Source organism: Panulirus ornatus, chromosome 32, assembly GCF_036320965.1.
Source record: "Panulirus ornatus isolate Po-2019 chromosome 32, ASM3632096v1, whole genome shotgun sequence".
In the NCBI taxonomy this organism is placed as follows: Eukaryota; Metazoa; Arthropoda; class Malacostraca; order Decapoda; family Palinuridae; genus Panulirus; species Panulirus ornatus.
Window position 1 is genome coordinate 9,465,980 of NC_092255.1, and position 19,353 is coordinate 9,485,332.

General features: G+C 39.6%; 1 protein-coding gene across 1 annotated transcript in view; it reads left to right on the top strand.

The window, feature by feature from the left end:
* LOC139758945 (uncharacterized) overlaps nt 1-17,216 on the top strand; it is a 178,608-nt gene extending 161,392 nt beyond the window's left edge. The window contains exon 5 of the mRNA XM_071680761.1: nt 16,716-17,216. Coding sequence (XP_071536862.1) covers nt 16,716-17,216 — 501 coding nt within the window. The remainder of the gene's footprint in view (nt 1-16,715) is intronic.
* The last annotated feature ends 2,137 nt before the right edge of the window (nt 17,217-19,353 follow it).

Below are 19,353 nucleotides of genomic sequence, written 5' to 3' on the forward strand. Positions count from 1 at the left end.
CTGTGTGTGTATATATATGTATACGTTGAGATGTATAGGTATGTATATGTCCGTGTGTGGACATTTATGTATATACATGTGTATGTGGGGGGGGGGGGGTTGGGTCATTCTTTCTTCTGTTTCCTTGCGCTATCTCGCTAACGCGGAAGACAAAGTGTAATAACAACAAAGTGTAATAAATAATTATATATATATATATATATATATATATATATATATATATATATATATATATATATATATATATATATATATATATATATATATATATATATATATATATACATATATATATATATATATATATATATATATATATATATATATATATATATATATATATATATATATATATATATATATATATATATATATATATATATATATATATATATATATATATATATATATATATATATATATGTATATATATATATATATATATATATATATATATATATATATATATATATATATATATATATATATATATATATATATATATATATATATATATATATTCTTTCACCCCTATCCCCAGGGATAATATATATATATATATATATATATATATATATATATATATATATATATATATATATATATATATATATATATATATATATATATATATATATATATATATATATATATATATATATACACACACACACACACACACACACACACACACACACGCACACACACACACATACACACATACATATATATACATATGAAAAATGTAAGAAACAATTTAGAAAACTGAAACTTCTAGCTTAAAACTTCTAGCTTGAAATGAAATGAAAAAATGAATGTCACATAATGGTTCAACCTCTGGCTATGGAAAAAGGAAATGTATAATTTATTTACATAAACGTCAATAGTAGTTCTCATCAATTTAACCACTGTATCAATAAGCTTCAATGTCTAAGCTACATTTTTTCCAATTTCACTATTTTCTTGTCAAAGCACCATGTATGAAAACTATCACTCCAGTAACACAACTATAAACATTTACTTCCCCTTTAAAAAAGTTCTGGGGAAGTCTGTCTCGATACACTGCGGGACACGCTACCACCTGGCGAGGTTTGTGTTGCAATAGTTCTTGATTTACAAACGTAGTAGCATCACTGGTGGGCCAAGGTAGTTCCGTTGGCGAAGAGGAGCTCATGAAACATGTCGGAAAGCATGCTACTGCAGGCAGGAGTGAAGGCTGATGCAAACTGGTATCGCTCTGGCAGGTAGAGGAAGCCCAGCTGACCAGTGGAGGACGACACACACCTCCACACTCGTCCAGGTTTGATGACGCTCATGACACCACTCACAATGGATGAACAGCTGGGTTGACTGCGAGCCGCCTCTGGATTTTAGCCGTTGATGTAACACTTCCTCCTCAAGGTGCTGGACCCAATTGTGTTGCCACCGCCTCAACTGCATTACGGTGTTTTAGATATCTGGGAGTGGATCTGGCAGCGGATGGAACCATGGAAGCGGAAGTGGATCATAGGGTGGGGGAGGGGGCGAAAATTCTGGGAGCCTTGAAGAATGTGTGGAAGTCGAGAACATTATCTCGGAAAGCAAAAATGGGTATGCTTTGAAGGAATAGTGGTTCCAACAATGTTGTATGGTTGCGAGGCGTGGGCTATGGATAGAGTTGTGCGCAGGAGGATGGATGTGCTGGAAATGAGATGTTTGAGGACAATGTGTGGTGTGAGGTGGTTTGATCGAGTAAGTAACGTAAGGGTAAGAGAGATGTGTGGAAATAAAAAGAGCGTGGTTGAGAGAGCAGAAGAGGGTGTTTTGAAATGGTTTGGGCACATGGAGAGAATGAGTGAGGAAAGATTGACCAAGAGGATATATGTGTCGGAGGTGGAGGGAACGAGGAGAAGAGGGAGACCAAATTGGAGATGGAAAGATGGAGTGAAAAAGATTTTGTGTGATCGGGGCCTGAACATGCAGGAGGGTGAAAGGAGGGCAAGGAATAGAGTGAATTGGATCGATGTGGTATACCGGGGTTGACGTGCTGTCAGTGGATGGAATCAAGGCATGTGAAGCGTCTGGGGTAAACCATGGAAAGCTGTGTAGGTATGTGTATTTGCGTGTGTGGACGTATGTATATACATGTGTATGGGGGTGGGTTGGGCCATTTCTTTCGTCTGTTTCCTTGCGCTACCTCGCAAACGCGGGAGACAGCGGAAAAAAAAAGAAAAAAAAAAAAAAAATATATATATATATATATATATATATATATATATATATATATTCCTAGGGAGCGGGGGGCTGGAAAGGGAGCGGGGGGCTGGAAATCCTCCCTCTCACTTTTTTTTTTAATTTTCCAAAAGAGGGAACAGAGAAGGGGCCCAGGTGAGGATATTCCCTCAAGGGCCCAGTCCTCTGTTCTCAACGCTACCTCGCTAATGCGGGAAATGGCGAATAGTATGAAAGAAGAAAAGAAATATATATTCCTATGAGCCTAAGGGGAAAATGAAACACGGTAAGTTCCCAAGTGCACTTTCGTGTGATAATCACATCATGAGAGACACTAGAGAGAAATATAACAGTCAGTTGATATACAGCAAAGAGACGTAGCTAGGACGCCATTTGGTAAACATGCGATTGTCCAAGACAGAGAACGAGAGTATCATAAACCATTTTGTGGACAAGAAGGTAAGTTGCTTACAAATTTTATCGACAATAAAGTTATCCAATTCATATAGACCATCACTAATATTAAGATTATAATTCTTTGTTTATTCAACAATAGAAGATTCAATGATGTTTGTCGTGGTACTGGAGTTAGAGTTAATAAATGAGATGGCATTACTCCAGTCAATAAAATGATGATAGTTTTTAACGTGATTAAACAAGGCATTTAATCTTGTCCCGTTCTTTTACTGTATTTATGTTGCTTAAGTCTAACAGAAAGATCCTTACCAGTCTACCCAATATAATAAAACTTATCACAATTTCTACATGGCACTTTATAGATGCACCCAGCAGAATTCTCTGATGAGTTCCTGATTAAGATATTCTTTATTGTTCTATTATTGCTGAAGGCAATATTTACATAAAAGGATATAAGCAACATGGGAAGTAAAGTAAAACTATTATTGAAAGGGAAAACTAAAAGATTCTTGATGTCAATTGGAGGTTAGGGCTCAACTCTATGAAATGATTTCTTGGCTAGGGTACTTTAACTTAGATCCAATGGAATATATCTTCTCAAACTCATCATCAATATACTCTGGACTGCAAATATGTAATGCCCAAATAAACATAGACTGAATTATGATAATTTAACTCCGTCATGTTGAGATCAGTAATTATGGACATACAATCATACATTGGTAGGTTTTCTATATATGCTAAACTTAAATTTGTTTCCTTGCCTATGGATCATGCAATCTAAAAATGGTAACATACCATTCTCATCTTCTACAGTAAATTTGGTGGAAGGCAGTAAACTGTTAATTAAGGGGAGAAATGTTTGTAAATTTTCATTTGCTGGCCAAACACAAAGAACATCATCTACATACCTAAACCAAACTGCATTAGACGGTAAGATATCCTTTAGCAATTTTATTTCAAAAAATTTCACCTAAACCAAACTGCATTAGACGGTAAGATATCCTTTAGCAAATTTTATTTCAAAAAATTTCATATAAAGATTACTTAGTACAGGTTAATTGGGGTTACCATTGCTATACCAAATGTTTGAGCATGATAATCTCCATTGAATTGAAATACACAATCTTTTATACACAATTTCATCAGTTCAATGAAATCAGACTTTGAAACAGGTAAATGAATATCATCCAAGACATGAAATAAATATTCTAAAAGGTCATCAACTGGAACTTTTGTGAAAAGTGAGGAAACATCAAAGCTAACTAGTTTGAAATCAAAATTAACATTGATATCGTTCATGATATTAGAATTTGATATCTTACCCACTAAAGGGCTTAATAAAGAAACTAACCTTAATGACAATCTATATGTGATGGAGCCGACCGAACTCACTATAGGTCTTGCTGGAAAATTTTGTTCATGTGTTTTGATAAGTCCATACATATATGGCAATGAAGGGGACAAAGATGATAAACCTTTTGATAAGAGAACCATTACCTTTCAACAACAACGACTTGTTAAAAGGCAATGGTTCTCTTATATATATATATATATATATATATATATATATATATATATATATATATATATATATATATATATATTTTTTTTTTTTTTTGCCGCTGTCTCCCGCGTTTGCGAGGTAGCGCAAGGAAACAGACGAAAGAAATGGCCCAACCCACCCCCATACACATGTATATACATACGTCCACACATGCAAATATACATACCTACACAGCTTTCCATGGTTTACCCCAGACGCTTCACATGCCCTGCTTCAATCCACTGACAGCACGTCAACCCCGGTATACCACATCGATCCAATTCACTCTATTCCTTGCCCTCCTTTCACTCTCCTGCATGTTCAGGCCCCGATCACACAAAATCATTTTCACTCCATCTTTCCACCTCCAATTTGGTCTCCCACTTCTCCTCGTTCCCTCCACCTCCGACACATATATCCTCTTGGTCAATCTTTCCTCACTCATTCTCTCCATGTGCCTAAACCATTTCAAAACACCCTCTTCTGCTCTCTCAACCACGCTCTTTTTATTTCCACACATCTCTCTTACCCTTACGTTACTTACTCGATCAAACCACCTCACACCACATTTCCAGCACATCCATCCTCCTGCGCACAACTTTATCCATAGCCCACGCCTCGCAACCATACAACATTGTTGGAACCACTATTCCGTCAAACATACCCATTTTTGCTTTCCGAGATAATGTTCTCGACTTCCACACATTCTTCAAGGCTCCCAGGATTTTCGCCCCCTCCCCCACCCTATGATCCACTTCCGCTTCCATGGTTCCATCTGCTGCCAGATCCACTCCCAGATATCTAAAACACTTTACTTCCTCCAGTTTTTCTCCATTCAAACTTAACTCCCAATTGACCCTCAACCCTACTGTACCTAATAACCTTGCTCTTATTCACATTTACTCTTAACTTTCTTCTTTCACACACTTTACCAAACTCAGTCACCAGCTTCTGCAGTTTCTCACATGAATCAGCCACCAGCGCTGTATCATCAGCGAACAACAACTGACTCACTTCCCAATATATATATATATATATATATATATATATATATATATATATATATATATATATATATATATATATATATATATATATATATATATATATATATATATATTTATATTTATATTCTATTTTGTTTTGTCGTTGTCTCCCGCGTTAGCGAGGTAGCGCAAGGAAACAGACGAAAGAATGGCCCAACCCATCCACATACACACGCATACACATACACGTCCACACACGCAAATATACATACCTATACATCTCAACGTATACATATATATACCCACACAGACATATACATATATACACATGTACATAATTCGTACTGTCTGCCTTTATTCATTCCCATCGCCACCTCGCCACACATGAAATAACAACCCCCTCCCCCCTCATGTGTGCGAGGTAGGGCGAGGAAAAGACAACAAAGGTCCCATTCGTTCACACTCAGTCTCTAGCTGTCATGTAATAATGCACCGAAACCACAGCTCCCTTTCCACATCCAGGCCCCACACAACTTTCCATGGTTTACCCCAGACGCTTCACATGCCCTGTTTCAATCCATTGACAGCACGTTGGCCCCGGTATACCACATTGTTCAAATTCACTCTATTCCTTGCACGCCTTTCACCCTCCTGCATGTTCAGGCCCCGATCACTCAAAATCTTTTTCACTCCATCTTTCCACCTCCAAGTTGGTCTCCCACTTCTCCTCGTTCCCTCCACCTCTGACACATATATCCTCTTGGTCAACCTTTCCTCACTCATTCTCTCCATGTGACCAAACCGTTTCAAAACACCCTCTTCTTCTATCTCAACTACACTCTTTTTATTACCGCACATCTCTCTTACCCTATTATCACCTACTCGATCAAACCACCTCACACCCCATATTGTCATCAAACATCTCATTTCCTGCACATCCACCCTCCTCCGCACAACTCTATCCATAGCCCACGCCTCGCAACCATACAACATTGGTGGAACCACTATTCCCTCAAACATACCCATTTCTGCTTTCCGAGATAATGTTCTCGACTTCCACAAGCTCTTCAACGCTCCCCGAATTTTCGCCCCCTCCCCCACCCTATGATTCACTTCCGCCTCCATGGTTCCATCCGCTGCCAAATCCACTCCCAAATATCTAAAACACTTCACTTCCTCCAGTTTTACTCCATTCAAACTTACCTCCCAACTGACTTGACCCTCAACCCTACTGTGCCTAATAACCTTGCTCTTATTCACATTTACTCTCAACTTTCTTCTTTCACACACTTTACCAAACTTTGTCGTTGTCTCCCGCGTTAGCGAGGTAGCGCAAGGAAACAGACGAAAGAATGGCCCAATCCACCCACATACACATGTATATACATACACGTCCACACGCGCACATATACATACCTATACATCTCAACGTATACTAATATATACACACACAGACATATACATATATACAGATGTACATAATTCATACTGTCTGCCCATATTCATTCCCGTGGCCACCCCGCCACACATGAAATGTACAAATATATGTATATTTGTACATTTTTTATTATATTTATTATGCTTTGTCGATGTCTCCCGCGTTAGACGAAAGAATGGCCCAACCCACTATATACACATGTATATACATACACGTCGACACACGCACATATACATACCTATACATTTCAACGTATACATATCTATACATTTCAACGTATACATATATACACAGACATATACATATATACACATGTACATGAGTGATGCTTGTTGCCTTTATTTATTCTCGTCGCCACCGCGCCACACATGAAATGATAACCCCATCCCCCCGCATGCGCGCAAGGTAGCGCTAGGAAAAGACAATGAAGGCATATACTCAGTTGATGACCTTTTGGAATATTTATATTTGATGTTTTGGATGATATTCATTTACCTGTTTCAAAGTCTGTTTTCTCTGAACTGATAAAATTGTTTATAAAAGGCTGTATATTTCAATTCAATTGAGATTATTTTGCTCAAGATTTTCGTAAGGCAATGGGTAACCTTGTTTCACCTGTGCTTTGTATGGAATTTTTTGAAACAAAATTACTGAAAGATATATTACTTTCTAATGCAATTTGGTTTAGGTATGTAGATGATGTTCTTTGTGTTTGGCCAACAAATGAAAATATACCAACGTTTCTCCCCTTACTTAACAATTTAGTACCTTCCATCAAATTTATTGTAGAAAATGAATAGAATGGTATGTTACCACTTTCAGATTGCATGATCCATAGGCAAGGAAACAAGTTTAAGTTTAGCATATACAGAAAACCTACCGATGTATGCTCATATATCAATTATTATTCATCTCAACATGACAGAGTTAAATTATTATTTCAATCTATGTTCCTTAGGGCATTACGTATTTGCAGTCCAGAGTTTATTGATAATGAATTTAAGAATATATATTCTATTGGATCTAAGTTAAAGTACCCTAGATCTTTCATTCATAAATCCCTTAAGTTAGCAAAAAAGTCATTTTATAGAGTTGAGCCTAAACCTCCCATTGGCAACAAGAATCTTTTAATTATCCCTTTTGATAATGATTTTGCTTTACTTTCCATTTTGTTTAAATCCTTTGATGTAAATGTTGCCTTCAGAAACAACGATACTATTAAGCAGGAATTCACCAGAAAATTCTTCTGGGTGCATCTGTAAAGTGCAATGTAGAAACTGTAATAAGTTTTATGTTAGGCAGACTGGTAAGGATCTTTCTGGTAGACTTAAGCAACATAGATATAGTACTAAGATCAAATTCCTTGTTTAATCACGTTAAAAACTAAAAACTGCGATCATTGTATTGACTGGAGTAATGCCATCTCAGTTATTGACTCTAACTCCAGTACCACGAGAAATATCATTGAATCTTCTATTATCAAATACACAAAGATTTATAACCTTACTATTAGTGAAGGTCTATACAAATTGGATAACATTTTTGTTGATAGAATTTGTAAACAATTCACCTTCTGGTCCACATAATAAGTTTATGATACGCTCGTTGTCTGTCTTGGACAATCACTTATTTACCAAATGGCGTCCCAACTAAGTCTCTTCGTTATATATCAACTGATAGTTATGTTTCTCTCTTGTGTCTACCCTGTTGATGTGATTATTACACGAACGTGCACTTGGGAACTTATCGTGTTTAATTTCCCCCCGTGGACTCATAGGAATATACTTGATCACTCGCAAAATCGTGATCCTTTCCAACACACACACACACACAAATAAAAAAAAAAAAAACTACACAGCTTTCCATGGTTTACCCCAGACGCTTCACATGCCTTGATTCAATCCACTGACAGCACGTCAACCCCGGTATACCACATCGCTCCAATTCACTCTATTCCTTGCCCTCCTTTCACCCTCCTGCATGTTCAGGCCCCGATCACACAAAATCTTTTTCACTCCATCTTTCCACCTCCAATTTGGTCTCCCTCTTCTCCTCGTTCCCTCCACCTCCGACACATAAATCCTCTTGGTCAACTTTTCTTCACTCATTCTCTCCATGTGCCCAAACCATTTCAAAACACCATCTTCTGCTCTCTCAACCACGCTCTTTTTATTTCCACACATCTCTCTTACCCTTACGTTACTTACTCAATCAAACCACCTCACACCACACATTGTCCTCAAACATCTCATTTCCAGCACATCCATCCTCCTGCGCACAACTATATCCATAGCCCACGCCTCGCAACCATACAACATTGTTGGAACCAAGATGTTTGAAGGAATATATATATATATATATATATATATATATATATATATATATATATATATATATATATATATATATATATATATATATATATATATATATATATATATATATATATATATATATATATATATATATATATATATATATTTAGGGAATCAGTGATGGATTGCGCAAAAGATGCTTGTGGCATGAGAAGAGTGGGAGGTGGGTTGATTAGAAAGGGTAGTGAGTGGTGGGATGAAGAAGTAAGAGTATTAGTGAAAGAGAAGAGAGAGGCATTTGGACGATTTTTGCAGGGAAAGAATGAAATTGAGTGTGAGAAAGGTGCAAGAGGTGAAAAAAAGGGCAAATGAGAGTTGGGGTGAGAGAGTATCATTAAATTTTAGGGAGAATAAAAAGATGTTCTGGAAGGAGGTAAATAAAGTGCGTAAGACAACGGAGCAAATGGGAACTTCAGTGAAGGGCGCAAATGGGGAGGTGATAACAAGTAGTGGTGATGTGAGAAGGAGATGGAGTGAGTATTTTGAAGTTTTGTTGAATGTGTTTGATGATAGAGTGGTAGATATAGGGTGTTTTGGTCGAGGTGGTGTGCAAAGTGCGAGGGTTAGGGAAAATGATTTAGTAAACAGAGAAGAGGTAGTAAAAGCTTTGCGGAAGATGAAAGCCGGCAAGGCAGCAGGTTTGGATGGTATTGCAGTGGAATTTATTAAAAAAGGGGGTGACTGTATTGTTGACTGGTTGGTAAGGTTATTTAATGTATGTATGACTCATGGTGAGGTGCCTGAGGATTGGCGGAATGGGTGCATAGTGCCATTGTACAAAGGCAAAGGGGATAAGAGTGAGTGCTCAAATTACAGAGGTATAAGTTGTTGAGTATACCTGGCAAATTGTATGGGAGGGTATTGATTGAGAGGGTGAAGGCATGTACAGAGCATCAGATTGGGGAAGAGCAGTGTGGTTTCAGAAGTGGTAAAGGATGTATGGATCAGGTGTTTCCTTTGAAGAATGTATGTGAGAAATACTTAGAAAAGCAAATGGATTTGTATGTAGCATTTATGGATCTGGAGAAGGCATATGATAGAGTTGATAGAGATGCTCTGTGGAAGGTATTAAGAATATATGGTGTGGGAGGCAAGTTGTTAGAAGCAGTGAAAAGTTTTTATCGAGGATGTAAGGCATGTGTACGTGTAGGAAGAGAGGAAAGTGATTGGTTCTCAGTGAATGTAGGTTTGCGGCAGGGGTGTGTGATGTCTCCATGGTTGTTTAATTTGTTTATGGATGGGGTTGTTAGGGAGGTGAATGCAAGAGTTTTGGAAAGAGGGGCAAGGATGAAGTCTGTTGGGGATGAGAGAGCTTGGGAAGTGAGTCAGTTGTTGTTCGCTGATGATACAGCGCTGGTGGCTGATTCATGTGAGAAACTGCAGAAGCTGGTGACTGAGTTTGGTAAAGTGTGTGAAAGAAGAAAGTTAAGAGTAAATGTGAATAAGAGCAAGGTTATTAGGTACAGTAGGGTTGAGGGTCAAGTCAATTGGGAGGTGAGTTTGAATGGAGAAAAACTGGAGGAAGTGAAGTGTTTTAGATATCTGGGAGTGGATATGGCAGCGGATGGAAACATGGAAGCGGAAGTGGATCATAGGGTGGGGGAGGGGGCGAAAATTCTGGGAGCCTTGAAGAATGTGTGGAAGTCGAGAACATTATCTCGGAAAGCAAAAATGGGTATGTTTGAAGGAATAGTGGTTCCAACAATGTTGTATGGTTGCGAGGCGTGGACTATGGATAGAGTTGTGCGCAGGAGGATGGATGTGCTGGAAATGAGATGTTTGAGGACAATGTGTGGTGTGAGGTGGTTTGATCGAGTAAGTAACGTAAGGGTAAGAGAGATGTGTGGAAATAAAAAGAGCGTGGTTGAGAGAGCAGAAGAGGGTGTTTTGAAATGCTTTGGGCACGTGGAGAGAATGAGTGAGGAAAGATTGACCAAGAGGATATATGTGTCGGAGGTGGAGGGAACGAGGAGACGAGGGAGACCAAATTGGAGGTGGAAAGATGGAGTGAAAAAAATTTTGTGTGATCGGGGCCTGAACATGCAGGAGGGTGAAAGGAGGGCAAGGAATAGAGTGAATTGGAGCGATGTGGTATACCGGGGTTGACGTGCTGTGGAAAGCTGTGTAGGTATGTATATTTGCGTGTGTGGACGTATGTATATACATGTGTGTGGGGGTGGGTTGGGCCATTTCTTTCGTCTGTTTCCTTGCGCTACCTCGCAAACGCGGGAGACAGCGACAAAGCAAAAAAAAAAAAAATTATATATATATATATATATATATATATATATATATATATATATATATATATATATATATATATATATATATATATGTATATATATATATATATATATATATATATATATATATATATATATATATATATATATATATATATATATATACATATATATATATATATATATATATATATATATATATATATATATATATATATATATATATATATATATATATATATATATATATTTTAACTTTCTAAAATGGGAAACAGAAGAAGGAGTCACGCGGGGAGTGTTCATCCTCCTCGAACGCTCAGATTGGGGTGTCTAAATGTGTGTGGATGTAACCAAGATGTGAAAAAAGGAGAGATAGGTAGTATGTTTGAGGGAAGGAACCTGGATGTTTTGACTGTGAGTGAAACGAAGCTCAAGAGTAAAGGGGAAGAGTGGTTTGGAAATGTCTTGGGACTAAAGTCAGGGGTTAGTGAGAGGACAAGAGCAAGGGAAGGAGTAGCACTACTCCTGAAACAGGAGTTGTGGGAGTATGTGATAGAATGTAAGAAAGTAAATTCTAGATTAATATGGGTAAAAGTAAAAGTTGATGGAGAGAGATGGGTGATTATTGGTGCATATACACCTGGGCATGAGAAGAAAGATCTTGAGAGGCAAGTGTTTTAGGAGCAGCTAAATGAGTGTGTTTGTGGTTTTGATGCACAAGACCGGGTTATAGTGATGGGTGATTTAAATGCAAAGGTGAGTAATGTGGCAGTTGAGGGAATGATTGGTATACATGGGGTGTTCAGTGTTGTAAATGAAAATGGTGAAGAGCTTGTAGATTTATGTGCTGAAAAAGGACTGGTGATTTGGAATACCTGGTTTGAAAAGCGAGATATACATAAGTATACGTATGTAAGTAGGAGAGATGGCCATAGAGCGTTATTGGATTACATGTTAATTGATAGGCGCGCGAAAGAGAGACTTTTGCATGTTAATGTGCTGAGAGGTGCAACTGGAGGGATGTCTGATCATTATCTTGTAGAGGCGAAGGTGAAGATTTGTATGGGATTTCAGAAAAGAAGAGAGAATGTTGGGGTGAAGAGGGTGGTAAGAGTAAGTGAGCTTGGGAAAGAGACGTGTGTGAGGAAGTACCAGGAGAGACTGAGTACAGAATGGAAAAAGGTGACAACAAAGAGGTAAGGGGAGTGGGGGAGGAATGGGATGTATTTAGGGAAGCAGTGATGGCTTGCGCAAAAGATACTTGTGGCACGAGAAGCGTGGGAGGTGGGTTGATTAGAAAGGGTAGTGAGTGGTGGGATGAAGAAGTAAGATTATTAGTGAAAGAGAAGAGAGAGGCATATGGACGATTTTTGCAGGGAAAAATGCAAATGAGTGGGAGATGTATAAAAGAAAGAGGCAGGAGGTCAAGAGAAAGGTGCAAGAGGTGAAAAAGAGGGCAAATGAGAGTTGGGGTGAGAGAGTATCATTAAATTTTAAGGAGAATAAAAAGATGTTTTGGAAGGAGGTAAATAAAGTGCGTAAGACAAAGGAGCAAATGGGAACTTCAGTGAAGGGGGCTAATGGGGAGGTGATAACAAGTAGTGGTGATGTGAGAAGGAGATGGAGTGAGTATTTTGAAGGTTTGTTGAATGTGTTTGATGATAGAGTGACAGATATAGGGTGTTTTGGTCGAGGTGGTGTGCAAAGTGAGATGGTTAGGGAAATGATTTGGTAAGCAGAGAAGAGGTAGTAAAAGCTTTACGGAAGATGAAAGCGGGCAGGGCAGCAGGTTTGGATGGTATTGCAGTGGAATTTATTAAAAAAGGGGGTGACTGTATTGTTGACTGGTTGGTAAGGCTATTTAATGTATGTATGATTCATGGTGAGGTGCCTGAGGATTGGCGGAATGATTGCACAGTGCCATTGTACAAAGGCAAAGGGGATAAGAGTGAGTGCTCAAATTACAGAGGTATAAGTTTGTTGAGTATTCCTGGTAAATTATATGGGAGTGTATTGATTGAGAGGGTGAAGTCATGTGCAGAGCATCAGATTGGGGAAGAGCAGTGTGGTTTCAGAAGTGGTAGAGGATGTGTGGTTCAGGTGTTTGCTTTGAAGAATGTAGGTGAGAAATACTTAGAAAAGCAAATGGATTTGTATGTAGCATTTATGGATCTGGAGAAGGCATATGATAGAGTTGACAGAGATACCCTGTGGAAGGCACTAAGAATATATGGTGTGGGAGGCAGGTTGTTAGAAGCAGTGAAAAGTTTTTATCGAGGATGTAAAGCATGTGTACGTGTAGGAAGAGAGGAAAGTGATTGGTTCTCAGTGAATGTAGGTTTGCGGCAGGGGTGTGTGATGTCTCCATGGTTGTTTAATTTGTTTATGGATGGGGTTGTTATGGAGGTGAATGCAAGAGTTTTGGAAAGAGGGGCAAGTATGCATTCTGTTGGGGATGAGAGAGTTTGGGAAGTGAGTCAGTTGTTGTTCGCTGATGATACAGCGCTGGTGGCTGATTCATGTGAGAAACTGCAGAAGCTGGTGACTGAGTTTGGTAAAGTGTGTGAAAGAAGAAAGTTGAGAGTAAATGTGAATAAGAGCAAGGTTATTAGGTACAGTAGGGTTGAGGGTCAAGTCAACTGGGAGGTAAGTTTGAATGGAGAAAAACTGGAGGAAGTAAAGTGTTTTAGATATCTGGAAGTGGATCTGGCAGTGGATGGAACCATGGAAGAGGAAGTGAATCATAGGGTGGGGGAGGGGGCGAAAATCCTGGGATCCTTGAAGAATGTGTGGAAGTCGAGAATATTATCTCGGAAAGCAAAAATGGGTATGTTTGAAGGAATAGTGGTTCCAACAAAGTTGTATGGTTGCGAGGCGTGGGCTATGGATAGAGTTGTGCGCAGGGGGGTGGATGTGCTGGAAATGAGATGTTTGAGGACAATGTGTGGTGTGAGGTGGTTTGATCGAGTAAGTATTGTAAGGGTAAGAGAGATGTGTGGAAATAAAAAGAGCGTGGTTGAAAGAGCAGAAGAGGGTGTTTTGAAATGGTTTGGGCACATGGAGAGAATGAGTGAGGAAAGATTGACCAAGAGGATATATGTGTCGGAGGTGGAGGGAACGAGGAGAAGTGGGAGACCAAATTGGAGGTGGAAAGATGGAGTGAAAAAGGTTTTGAGTGATCGGGGCCTGAACATGCAGGAGAGTGGAAGGCGGGCAAGGAATAGAGTGAATTGGATCGATGTGTTATACCGGGGTTGACGGGCTGTCAGTGGATTGAATCAGGGCATGTGAAGCGTCTGGGGTAAACCATGGAAAGTTGTGTGGGGCCTGGATGTGGAAAGGGAGCTGTGGTTTCGGGCATTATTGCATGGCAGCTAGAGACTGAGTGTGAACGAATGGGGCCTTTGTTGTCTTTTCCTAGCGCTACCTCGCACACATGAGGGGGGGAGGGGGATGGTATTCCATGTGTGGCGAGGTGGCGATGGGAATGAATAAAGACAGACAGTGTGAATTGTGTGCATGGGTATATATGTATGTGTCTGTGTGTGTATATATATGTGTACATTGAGATGTATAGGTATGTATATTTGCGTGTGTGGACGATTATGTATTTACATGTGTATGGGGGTGGGTTGGGCCATTTCTTTCGTCTGTTTCCTTGCGCTGCCTCGCAAAGGCGGGAGACAGCGACAAAGCTAACCGCTAGGCTATGGGCCAGGCCCATGGCCCACGGGTTAGCATGGCTGCCTCTTACACAGGGGTCCCGGGTTCGATCCTGGCTGTTGGAGGTTTGTATGAAATATATATATATATATATATATATATATATATATATATATATATATATATATATATATATATATATATATATATATCGAACATACAAAGCTCCAACAGCCAGGATCGAACCTGGGACCCCTTGTGCAAGAGGTAGGCATGCTAACCGCAAGGCTAAGGGACTGTATTATAGGAAACAACTATTCGAAATACTAAGTACTCGAATACCCTTCGTCTCACAATGGTGAGCAACGGGGTCTATCGGTTGTTTCCGAACAGAACACATAGCCAGCTGATAGCGTTATACCGAACCTGACTGGACAACGCGGAGTTATATGAATACGAATAAAGTGTATATGGACGCGCACCTTCATAGAACATACAAAGCTCCAACAGCTAGGATCGAACCTGGGACTCCTTGTGCAAGAGGCAGGCATGCTAACCGCTAGGCTAAGGGATTGTATTATAGGAAACAACTATTCGAAATACTAAGTACTCGAATACCCTTCGTCTCACAATGGTGAGCAACGGGGTCTATCGGTTGTTTCCGAACAGAACACATAGCCAGCTGATAGCGTTTTACCGAACCTGACTGTACAACACGGAGTTATATGAATACGAATAAAGTGTATATGGACGCGCACCTTCATAGAACATACAAAGCTCCAACAGCCAGGATCGAACCTGGGACCCCTTGTGCAAGAGGCAGGCATGCTAACCGCTAGGCTAAGGGACTGTATTATAGGAAACAACTATTCGAAACACTAAGTACTCGAATAACCTTCGTCTCACAATGGTGAGCAACGGGGTCTATCGGTTGTTTCCGAACAGAACACATAGCCAGCTGATAGCGTTTTACCGAACCTGACTGTACAACGCGGAGTTATATGAATACGAATAGAGTGTATATGACCGCGCACCTTCATAGAACATACAAAGCTCCAACGGCCAGGATCGAACCTGGGACCCCTTGTGCAAGAGGCAGGCATGCTAACCGCTAGGCTAAGGGACTGTATTATAGGAAACAACTATTCGAAATACTAAGTACTCGAATACCCTTCGTCTCACAATGGTGAGCAACGGGGTCTATTGGTTGTTTCCGAACAGAACACATAGCCAGCTGATAGCGTTTTACCGAACCTGACTGTACAACGCGGAGTTATATGAATACGAATAAAGTGTATATGAACGCGCACCTTGTATGTTCTATGAAGGTGCGCGTTCATATACACTTTATTCGTATTCATATAACTCCGCGTTGTACAGTCAGGTTCGGTAAAACGCTATCAGCTGGCTATGTGTTCTGTTCGGAAACAACCGATAGACCCCGTTGCTCACCATTGTGAGACGAAGGGTATTCGAGTACTTAGTATTTCGAATAGTTGTTTCCTATAATACAGTCCCTTAGCCTAGCGGTTAACATGCCTGCCTCTTGCACAAGGGGTCCCAGGTTCGATCCTGGCTGTTGGAGCTTTGTATGTTCTATGAAGGTGCGCGTCCATATACACTTTATTCGTATATATATATATATATATATATATATATATATATATATATATATATATTCATATCCTAATATTTGTGACCAAATAGTTTCATTACTAAAAAAGACTTCAATATATGTCTAAATTACTAAAAATCTCATTTGAACGAACATATATTCATATTCTAAATACAATTCATCAAATGATTACAAAAGTTATAGACTCTTGTTTCTGACAGATAGAGGAAATGGGATCACATTGGATATTATGGACGCTGATCCTCACGTTCTCATCATCGGTGGAAGCTTGGTCATATACCGTCAAGAAGTCCTCAGATGACGGGATTAACTACCAAGATGATATGTCTTATATATTAGTCCGAGTGGTCTTGCCTCACATTCCTCATCACAGAAAACCACTCCAGCCTGTTAGCAAAGACAGTAATAAGGCCTGTTCTTCAGTGAAGAATATGACAGGATTAACTGCTGGTAAAACTGTAAACACTTCACGAAGATTAGTGGGAATAAGGGGAAGATCTGAGAATACATCAGAAATTTCAATACTGTTAAAGGATGCGTCATCTATAAGCCATATGCTGGAAGCTGTGGGCAAGGATAAGATTTTGGACTGTGATGTATTGCTGGCCTATGATGTTAGGTACAGTCAACAGGCCGTGCTGCGAGACCTAAAGCTACTGCATAATCCAGGACAGGTGAGCGATTCATCTTCAGGTCTGTAATTAGTCTGTTGCACCACTAGATATAGCTCTGTTCATTCATTGTGATCTGATGTTTCTGGATATCGATCTGTTCCCTAATCCACGAAATTTTATCTTTTGCAAGTTGTAGCTTGCAGTTACCCTGGTACAATGTTTAGAAATGTTTACATTTTAGTTTCCGGGACCAGAAAACCAATTGGTCTGCTTTTGTTACAATATTACATATTTGCAGTTACGGTCTGTCAGCTTTACTGCTGTTACCTAATATACCAAAGGAAGGAAATGATTCAACGAAACTACGTGTTCATCATTACCTGCTGACAAATCTGTAGTTACATATTACATTATCAAGATTCAACAAAATGTCAACTGCCATCTACCAAGCTCTTACACAGATATACAGATTCGCATTCATTTGTTCCACAAGTTAAAATATCAAATTTATCTTAATAACTTCAAATGTCATAAGAAGTTAGGCATCTTCAGAGAAACTCTCCTTTTCAGTGTGTGTCCAGGCCACGATCACTCCATCCTTCCATAACTACTTCGGTCTCCTCCTTTCCTTGTCCTCTCCACTTATCTTCTCAATATGTAAAAAAATTTTGGCACACCCTCTTCAGCTACCTCAGCTACACTCTCGCTTTTACCGCACTTCTCCCTTACCCTATAAATCTCATGCTCATTATCTCTCCTGACACCTCATGTTGATCTCAAGAATTTGATTTTGAACACATTCACGTTTTCTCATTCTTCGCTTCTACAGCTAGCCGTCGGGGTAACTATACCATAAGATATGCTCATCTTTGCCTTTACCGACGATGATCATTTCTCACACGCCTCGAGTCCTCATTGCTTCTCAGTTCCGCGTCAACCACGTTTGAGTGTGGACGTGCTTACAGCTGCTCTGAAATGTGCCACGAACCTAGAACCATGGTCGAGTCTTGCTCGACATCATGATGAGACGGAAAGTATAGAGTCCGACGGTAAATAAGAGAAAGACGTACCCAGGGAGGACCTACAGCTTAGTGAGTCAGATTCTTCTCACTTGTGGGAAACTCATGCGGTCAAGCACAGGCGATCAAGGGAAGGCTCCCAGGAAAGACACAGAAAGATCGGGCAGGAAGCAGCAGCTGAAGTGTAGGAGGAAGCGACTATATTTTCAGAAAGGACGGTCATTAACACAGAGCCAAAAGTGGGTATAAGCTTCACAATTGACAGTGAAGCACTGGGAGTTTCGACCGTTCTTTAGTGGAGGGTAAGAAAGCTGTGAAGTACTTAACAACAGATGAATTTCAAGATGTGCTTCCAGTAGACCCCGGAAAAATAGAGAATGCCTAAAAGTCTTCATTACAACTTATAACAGGACTCTGGTTCGGGCAAAACGTCATTCAACGCTCCCAGAACCTTCGCCCCCTCCCCCCAAAACCTATGATTCACTTCCGCTTCCATGGTTTCATCCGCTGCCAAATCCACTCTCAGATATCTAAAACACTTCATTTCCTCCAGTTTTTCTCCATCAAACTTACCTCCCAGATGACTTGTCCCTCAACCCTACTGTACCTAATAACCTTGCTCTTATTCACATTTACTCTCAGCTTTCTTCTTTCATACACTTTACCAAACTCAGTCACCAACTTCTGCAGTCTCTCAACCGAATCAGCCACCAACGCTGTATCATCAGCGAACAACAACTGACTCACTTTGCAAGCCTTCTCATCCACAACAGACTGCATACTTGCCCCTCTTTCCAAAACTCTTGCATTCACCTCCCTAACCATCCCATACATAAACAAGTTAAACAACCATAAAGACATTACGCTCCCCTACCGCAAACTGACATTCACTGGGAACCAATCACTTTCCTCTCTTCCTACTCGTAAAAACGTTTTTGGTAAAAACTTTTCACTGATTCTAGCAACTTGCCTCCTACACCATATATTCTTAATACCTTTCACAGAGCATCTCCATCAACTCTATCTGTGCCATCTCCAGATCCATAAATGCTACATACAAATCCATCTGTTTTTCTAAGTATTTCTCACACATTCTTCAAAGCAAACACCTGATCAACACATCTTCTGCCAATTCTGAAACCACACCGCTCTTCCCCAATTTGGTGCTCTGTACATGCCTTACCCACTCAATCGATACCCTCCCA